Raw genomic sequence first — 9,381 nt, 5'->3', positions numbered from 1 at the left:
TCCCTCAAAGATCCTTGATCGCATACATGCACCTTGCTATTTTATAAATGAAGTCTTTAAAGAACTTTGCTGCAACCTACAAAAAAAAAAAAAATTGTAGGAAGTGCGTAAGAGCTCTAAGATCGCTAAGGCGAACACAACCCGGCACCAGAATTAGAATATGTGACTAATAGGTACGGTGCAGGGAATGCAGCCTTCTAGTTACACACGTCAAATGACAGATCGAATACCACACGCCCATCCTCCGCGGTCCTGTGTATAAGCGCATAAGTGGCCCGAGTATGCATGGGGTTGCCATTAGCCTCTTTGTCACCTCTCTGCGGCGGTTTGCACAGCCAGGATGCCTCCTTTCCTCCTCTCTGCAACACGGCAACAGAGCACGCACCTGCCAGAGCTCTTCACACGCAAGTTCCAGTATGAAGGACGTTTTTTGATGACAATTTCTGATCACACTTTCTGTACATGATGCACATGAGCCAATTAAAATACAGCTATTTAAATGCCCTATAAACAAGTGAATATTGTGAATATAAGCATAATACATAAGATAAATTCTCAGCACTGGGTAAAATATTCACAAAGTATTGTCAAACATGAATATAAAAACAAGAAATTGTAATAAAATCTTGAGGATATACAAAAGGCAGAAAAATGCTCATTTCTTAAACTACAGCTTGAAAATGAAGTTTTTTTTTTTGCCTCAACTCCTTCAGCACCATGTAATTTGTTTATTATTTACACAATCTTGCTATTAGATAATACTAAAATGCAGGTATTTAGATCCTCAATTAAATAAATGCCCATGTTTTTGTTTTGGCTTTATCATCATCATCATCAGCAGCAGCCTGATTATACCCACTGCAGGGCGAAGGCCTCTCCCATATTTCTCCACTTAACCCGGTTCTGTGCTAGCTGCATCCACTTGACCCCTGCGAACTTCTTAATCTCATCCGCCCACCTAACTTTCTGCCGCCCCCTGCTACGCTTTCCTTCCCTTGGAATCCAGTTTGTTACCCTCAGCGACCATCGGTTATCCTCTCTTCGCACTACATGTCCTGCCCATGTCCATTTCTTCTTCTTAATTTCCACTAGAATGTCGGTAACTTGAGTTATTTCTCTGACCCACTCTGCACGCTTTCTATCTCTTAATGTTACCCCAACCATTTTTCGTTCCATAGCCCTCTGGGTTGTCCTCAACTTAAGTAGAACTCTCTTGGTTAGCCTCCACGTTTCAGCCCCATAGGCGAGTACAGGCAAGATGCAACTGTTGTATACTTTCCTCTTGAGCGATACCGGTAAGCTGCTAGTCATAATCTGCGAGTGCTTGCCAAATGCGCTCCATCACAATCTTATTCTTCTTGTTATTTCCTTTTCGTGGTCCGGATCTGCGGTTACTACCTGTCCTAAGTTATGTCCTAAGTTTTATGTTATGTGTTTGGCTTTATACATAACATAAAAACCTTTTTCTCCGCAATTTGCAGAAAACATCCAAAAAGTGAAAGAAAAGGGGGCATGAATATCAAAATAAGACAGCAAGAAAAATAATTCAGAATACTAAAAATATGCTACACTGCCTCTTTTATTACTAGTAAAGATATGGTGCACCTATCGGCAGATTTCTTTTTTTCGTAGTGCTGTTCGGAAGCAGTGGTCATTCTTGACTTCCTGCAGCAGTTGAGAGTCTCATGTACCTATTCTCCAAATCACACTAACAAAATGCAGCGAAGCCCAACTGCCAAAGAAGTAATAATTTATGTTCTGAAGTTCATTTTGAAGGTGTGCTGTTCTCTCAGAAATATAGCTAAGTTGCTGAAAACATCCATTTTTAAGCTCGGCCTTTCTCTACTAATTTTTACAGTTTATAGCAGTGGCATTTTCAAACCTTTCAGGATTTATGACTGGATTATTTGGTTATGTTTTCCAGAAGGTGGGAGAGTTTGCCATCAAATTTGAAAATCTGTAATAGGAGCTCGGTGTTCAAACTTCACTCGATTTGCTTGAAGAAGTTCCACACTTGAAGTTCTGGAGAAGCCATATCAAGTAGTACCAAGCTTTCACTGCTGCTGAAACCCAGCGAATGGAAACAGGACAGTGGGAACACAAAATGAGCATGTGTAACTGACCAAGAGTGATCAGAGATCGAAACTAAGCTTTTCTTGGCCACTAGCTGAAGTTCGAGGATGGCATTTGACTGATTCATCATCTGAGCTGAACTGAGAGCTAGTAAAATTGTCTTCAAGAGACTTCGCTACTGCTCTCATAAAAAGAAAGCTATAGTAGAAGCAGCAGAATTGTGTGAATGGCGCCAAAGACCTCTTTATTTCGAATAATTCTTTTAATGTCACACTGTGCCAGAAAGAACAAAAAATAAAATAAAAAAAAAATAAACAAGCTGCACACAAACAAACTATGGTTGTCACAATAGCCCCACTGCGGTAGTGCAGTGGTTAAGATGCGAGATTACTGTGCCGGAGTACCCATGTCCGAACCCAATCGCTGGCGGCTGCTTTCGATGCAAACGAAGTGGCACCCGTGTGCTATGTGATGTCAGCGCACGTTAAAGATCCCTGGGTGGTCAAAATTACTCCATAGACCTCCACTACGGCACCCATTTCTGTCTTTCCACTTTGACTCCCTCCTCCCTTCCCTTACGACACAGTTCAGGTGCCCACAGAATCAAGTGACAGATTCTGTGCCTTTCCATCCCTGTGAACTAGTTACTATAACTACTTTTGTCATACTATCTGCCTAAATGGGGCTACATGTTCCAAACACGAAAATTTACGTCTGCCAGTGTGCGAGAACCATCATTCAGATATGAACGATTGGCTTAAAGCGGTCCTGAAAGGTATAAGCCCTAATCCCTTAATTTGTGCCGGTATTATCTCACACATAATCATCAGCATACAACCATAATCTACCACATTGTGCTTAAGACCACCCAACATGGGTATAAAGCTCTGTTTTAGCCAAGCTGTATGAATGTGGAGTAGCATGTCTGATACTAGATCCAAGGGTCTCTGAGGGTTCTATTCCACCTCACCCTCTCACCTCAAAGGAGCTGCCTGAGTTAGCAGCTCCAGATAGCGTCGTCCTCTCTTTTCTCGATTCTTTGTCTCTTTTGCGCTTTTCCACAATATGAGCTCCAGCCAGTTCGGCCATATCATGTGGGCTCATGACATCGCAGAACCAGACAACCAATCAGTGCGTGGCCATGTCACCTGCCAAAGGCATGGTTGCGATTTTTCTCAAGGGTGACGCCTTTTACGCTACCGCAATAAAGCAACCATTCTACAATAAGTCACTTCTTGTGGAGCACTTTTCACTACTGCTGCTGCATTGTATGATATGGGCAGTTCAAATTATGTCCCTTCTGTAAAGAGCAGTTTGTTTGCACAGCCTCCTATCCGATGTGGATGTAGGCTACAATCCAGCACACAACAGCGGCAGAGCAGACACATTAAAAAACATGGCAGCCCTTACGAAAGCCAGCTGCTCTTTCAGCTGATAGAAAGTCCAAGATTTTCCCAATTCTATTATCTTGTAGGCAATGGACAGTAACCCGATCAGTTTAAGTTTGCAAGTGCTTGACAGCCCCTTTTTTATAGATTATGGTACTGTTAGGATCCTTCCAAGATTTTAATACGCTTGAGGTCGTGAGGCACTACACACACAAAGCAAGCAGTTTTTCTAGCACAATCTCCCTACCACTCTTCAAAGATCTGCAGTTGCCTACCCATACCAGCCGATTTCCCCCTTTGCATTGCTTCTAAGGCTTTTTTACTTCCTCCATGACCAGCATGACGTACAACCTGCTCACATTACTACCGTCATCCTGACTGCTTCAGGATAATGTCATCAGCAAATTGCAGATTACTGAGGTATTCTCCATCTACCCTTATCCCTGAAGGCATGTCACCTAGCACGTAGTACAATAGATGCTGTCAAGAGAGTACAAGAAGTGGCCGATTCCATGCCAAGTTACCTAAGACAATGCCATGTTTTAGACACCATCACACACGGATAACTTTTTCTCGGAGAACCACAGCTGTGTTACCTCCACAAGGGATCAAGTTTTCTTCTATATGACAAACTCTCCAATAAACGTCAGGCCTGTTCAGGTATTAATCTGTTACTTTAATTCGCAAGGCTAGAAGTTAGACTGGCAAAAAATTGCAGTCACACATTTGTGCTTCCCACCTCCCCCCACTGCAAATCATGTGTTCCAAACCACCCAGAATGATTTTCAAATAATACCATATCAGCAAATGCAAGGGTGACAATATACAACAAGATTAAATACATTGCAAGCAAGGTGTTTTAAACTTAACTGGGAGCACGCTCTAAACCTGTGGAAGCAGTGAGAGTATCCATTTGGTCACTCCAGTCGCAGCTCACTGCACTACTGAGGTGGCGGTGTAATCGAACTGGCAGAGGGAACTCGTTCGTCGCCACCAAGAATTCGTTGCCTCTGCAGATGTAAATAAATGAGAGTAATACTGGAATTACATTTAGTTTGCATAAATTCAGCAAACTCACTCACAATAGAATTTGGTTCGAGTAAAGCAAGTGAGAGTGCCTGCTGCAGAAGGAAAAAGGTAGCAACGAGACTGGCAGTCAATGCTAGCACAAATACAAATATTTAGCACACTTACAAAACACTGAAATAGCAACAAAGAGAATCTAAGTTAAATCACTTGTGCAGTAAGTGCCCAATATGCTGCGGCTTGCATGTAACTGCAATGGAGAGTGCTTATAGCAGCAACTGCCAAGCTCTTTGACAGGATTACGAGGTACTCTCAATGGTGCCTCACTCTCCCACAAAACATGCCAGCTCAGATTAATTATTGCTCTCTTTTCAAATAAGCTGTCAATGGCCTTGGCAGCAGCTTGAAGCCAAGCACTGCCAACTATTTATGTTGGAGCAGGCAAAAGGTATATATATTAGGGAACTCTGCGGTAGCAACATACATCCAAAGTGTTAAATCTATATAAACAAGCTCAGTAAGTTCCACCAATGCGGTTATTTCGGCAGTAAAAGGACAGATATTGTCACAGGCATGAACCTATGCTAGCTGAGGAGTAATGAAGTCACCCTCATTGCTGCATACACCGAAATAAGTGTACTTGACAGTGGAAGGTCTGAGCAAATAAGCACATGAATTCGGTCATGTATATAACCATACTTTTGTAGCCATTTCACGCTGTGCAGTAGGCTTGTTGCACTTCGAGGCTCAGTCCGCACAGAGCCTACTTACGTTTAAACTATCTCTCAGCTGGCCAGCAACCCCCCTTTTAGCAGTCCGCAGATATTACTCATGTATTGCAGCACTACCACGTATGGTCTGTACAGATGAGTGCCACTTACCTTCCAACAGTTTTCCGAAAGAAGCCCGACATTTTCTATGGGCCGAGCCGCTCCATCGGTTGAAGCTGCGAGGAAGGCAATAAAACCCCGATTATAAACCAGCGCGTTCACGCTGGCGCACGCAAAAATGCCTTATACTGCCGAAAAAAATATAAGCGAACTCAGAAATAGTTTTACGTTATCTTTCAGTCGCCTCATATGTCCCAATACTCCAGTGCATCCGGAAGACAACAGCAACCGGCGACCGATCGGTGCACAGCAGCAGGAATGGAAGTTGTTCCAAGCGCAATGAAACGAGATCGTGGACGCCATTACGCAGTCCCCTCACGCCTTCGCCCGGAGACTGTCGCGCGATTACGCCACGTCAATAATTGAGGATAACGCATGCTTGCGCTGCCGTGCAAAAACTCGTTAAAGAAGCTGCAAGGAAGGCGATGGCAGAAAGACGACAAATACTTTACTTAGAGTTCGCGGGCATGTATGTACGACTCACCGCAGTCAGTAGGACTGCACCGAGGGCTGCGCCCTTGAATTTAAGGCTATAATCCACGAACTGAATCCGCATTTCACCGAGTTTGCATCTACCGGGATGATGCCCCGCAAACTGCAGCAGACCGACGCATGAAAGACAACCTAGGGTGCCGAGGGCTCGCAAAGCGCAAATGCTCGTTGTCTGAAAAGCGCGCCAGCCTTCCTTCTTTAGGCCATACTTTGGGCGGCTCAGTGAACATCTGGGTTTGGAGGCTTACTTCTAGAAAAAAACAAGCACTAAAAGCTATTTGACGTCACATCCGTCCAGAAGAGCAACATATTCTCCTTTCCACTTTGGTCCTGGGCGCGCATGCGCAGTTCACGGAGCCGGCTCTCTGCAAGTTCAGGTCAGAAATGCTACTATAAGAAATGCATTCTTCCCCTGTCCGCCTTTTTATTTCTCCGACCAAAAATGTAGTTCTATGGCAAGGGCCGGTTTTTGTCTTCAGTACCAATGTATACAAACCATTTGACCCTTTTATTGTTTTTTTAATTTTTTATAACAACTGCAACATACTTAATTTATTTTTACTTAAACATCTTTGTTTTTATAAAGCAGCGGCACAGTGTATTCATGTTCATCTGGCGGGAAACTACAAAACATGTAGACGAATAATGTATTAACTCTAAGGCAGTATTAACATGAGAGGGAGAAACAACAAAATCGGCAAAAATTAAAAGCAGACTCGGGCTCATAATACACATGAGACAAATGAAGGGCTGTACTTAGTAGGACTGTACTTAGTAGGACTGTACTTAGACGACATTGTTATGCCGGCGGACAAACGGGATGTGCTGCAGGAGCTTGTTATGATCTGTATAACATAGGGTGAAAAGTCGGGGCTGCATTTTAGTAGACAGGATTCGGTGATGGCGAACACGTGAAACGGGTGGGCAGATTAACCTCCGTTTGTGGGCGTCCATATAGAACATGGGCTGGGCGTCGTTTTAAGTGAAAGGAAAGAATACAAAAGCAAAAACAGGACATTAAAAAAAATTAGTAACTCACAAGGCAGAAAAAAGGACTATAGGCTAGGTGGCGCAGGCTGCCACCCGATACAAAGAGTAAGGCTAGTCGCATCCATCCAATAGCATTTGCAGCCACAAGCAGCCATTTGTGTTTTGTTTCACGTCTGCAACGTGGTTCATCACGACAACGAGGCTTGGTTGCTTAGTGCGCACAGTAGACTCGCTGCTCCTGTTCAGTATGCCAAAAATCAAACGCGAGCGAACTGATGATACGTACGAAGATTCCGTCATGAAGGTTTCGAAGAAAATCAAGAGAGAAAAAGTGGAAGATGACGGGACTGCAAATGTGGAGGATGGCTTGGAGGAATCTACACGTGCCGTCGAAAACGGTGGGCAGGATTCTCTAACTTATGAAGAAAAATTGGCATTTGTCAACTCTATTGCGAAGCCCATGGCTACGAAGAAGTTCACGAAAAAGTTGTACAAGTTGATCAAAAAGGCGGGGAAACATAAGGGCTACCTCATGACTGGCCTGAAAGAGGTGCAAATGAAGATCCGCAAAGGAGAAACTGGTTTGGTGGTATTCGCTGGTGATGTCCATCCTATCGACATATTCAGTCACATTCCTGGCATCTGTGAAGAGAGAGGCCTGCCCTACATCTTCACGCCATCACGACGTGACATGGCTGCAGCAGTGGGTATGAAGCGAGCGCTGGTCATAGTCATGGTAAAAGAACACGCCGATTACAAGGAGCTGATGGCGGAGTGTGCTCAAGTCATACAGAACGAATATGTTATGGTGTAGAGTTCACGTACGTGCTCTGTGGACACTCACAAAATAACTCGTTCATTTGCGTCTCGCACTTTGACGACGTCGTAGTTGGCGGTGTCAAGTTGCTTTATATTGACTGTCATAAATCTGTACTGCTAAGAAAGCTGCTATAATGACCTTTTCAGGAATGTATAACGTTTCAGAAGTGTGCTTTGAATGTCATAATTGATGCTGTTATGCAGGTTTTTGTGAAAAGCATTCCCAGAAATGTGCAGTGTTGCAAAGCTATGCTGTGTGAAAATGTTGCATGTTGGCAGCACCTTCATATTGGTAGTGGTGAGCAGTGCAACTCCCAAATTAGCCATTTGTTGCTTCAGCTGTTTTGTATCTGTACATAAAGCACCCAAATAAACTGCAGCAATGCTCCCATGTTGCTCATGCTGTAGGCTTCCATTCCATCTGCATATAATAGGCTAAGGAGTTCAGCTCCTGTGCTTTATTACAGTGAAGTGTTGCTTGACATGCATTAAATGTTCTTGCAGTGTGGCTACACCTTCTATGGCTAACACTGCACACTTACAGAAGTTTGCCTTGAAAGAGCCAACTGAAATGCGCTTTCGCCACATTTTCATTAATGTAACATAGCTTTTGTTACCGGCTTCAGAAAATAACTCGACAGTTCTAAAACTAGCACGCAACAGCAGCGCTACTTTAGCATCCCAAGATGAGTCTCGTAAAATGTATTTCATCCTAGAGTAGTGTCCATGTAGATAGAGGCTTTGCTTTGCTTGCGTACTGGGCAAGAGAAGTGCACCAGCAATTGTACGGTAGCTTTCCTTTAAAGCCAGTAAATAAGGATTTATACCGCAGGGGAAACTTTTAAACCAGCAATGAATAATTAAAAAATACTGCAGTCTATGCTCGAACCTGTTTTCAGCCGCTATGAAAAGTAAAGGCAATCTGTGTCAATGAGGGTGGGGCCCACTATGTGTCTGGGCTACTGGGTGCTAGAACAATCATAGTATGCCCCATCCCGATTGGGCCATATCACCCTTGCATTTCGTAGTGCTGCAAACAGCTTGTGAAACAGTGTATAGGCCACTCCACACTCGCAGCCCTATTTAATTTCACTGGGCTAGGACGTCTTCTTTTTTTTTTTTTTTACAAGCTTGGTTACCCTCATCTGGTATACCCGGTTCACGTTGCATATTCTGGTAAAATATGTACACCTAACTTGGTTGCAGAAATACAAAGCAATGTTAATGCAGCAGCTGTACTATATTGTGTTCAGTGCTGCATATTAAGCTTGAAGGAGCATTACAATACTGTACAGGTTAATCCACTTCTAGCTATAACACGGTCACTACTTTCCAATCAACACTGCATTCGATGCAGATGGCTTATCACTTCACTTTATTACATGTCAGGGTTGAATGTAATGGCGCTTTAAAAGCAGTGATCGTGTTATAGCTAAAAGTTGACGAGGCTGTACATCATCTGTATGCTAGCAGAGACAGATCTGTCTCAAGCAAGCATTTACCACTTTTATGCATATTAAAACGTTTTTCTCCATACACCACCTATAGATAGCTACATTTCTGTGCCAAAGGAGTTCTAGGTAATTTTTGTAATATTGCAGACAGCCTCGTTATTTTGACATGGCCATGCTAACTAGGCTAGTGGCATGGATCAGTAGCTAAGCCAGCATACTCGAGTGAACTTAATATGCTGCCTGTCATTT

General features: G+C 43.4%; 1 protein-coding gene and 1 long non-coding RNA gene across 2 annotated transcripts; one reads left to right on the top strand and one right to left on the bottom strand.

Moving 5' to 3' along the window:
- Positions 1–704: 704 nt before the first annotated feature.
- LOC146205857 (uncharacterized) lies at positions 705–6,087 on the bottom strand. Its single transcript, XR_014704265.1, has 3 exons — positions 5,862–6,087; positions 5,369–5,433; positions 705–4,471 (listed from the first exon to the last, which is right to left on the bottom strand). It is a non-coding gene; the product is annotated as an uncharacterized LOC146205857 (long non-coding RNA).
- A 908-nt stretch (positions 6,088–6,995) lies between these two features.
- NHP2 (NHP2 ribonucleoprotein) lies at positions 6,996–8,076 on the top strand. Its single transcript, XM_084590506.1, has one exon. It carries the CDS (start codon positions 7,107–7,109, stop codon positions 7,671–7,673), a length of 567 nt encoding a protein of 188 aa, XP_084446632.1. The 5' UTR covers positions 6,996–7,106; the 3' UTR covers positions 7,674–8,076.
- Positions 8,077–9,381: the final 1,305 nt, after the last annotated feature.

Source organism: Amblyomma maculatum, chromosome 1, assembly GCF_055883805.1.
Source record: "Amblyomma maculatum isolate TAMU_Amacu chromosome 1, ASM5588380v1, whole genome shotgun sequence".
Lineage (NCBI taxonomy): Eukaryota > Metazoa > Arthropoda > Arachnida > Ixodida > Ixodidae > Amblyomma > Amblyomma maculatum.
The sequence above is the reverse complement of the archived record's forward strand: the minus strand, read 5'-3'. Positions and strand labels throughout refer to the sequence as shown.

Excerpts from the sequence above, each read along its gene's own strand:
- NHP2 (XM_084590506.1), top strand. The coding sequence starts at position 7,107 with ATGCCAAAAATCAAACGCGAGCGAACTGATGATACGTACGAAGATTCC.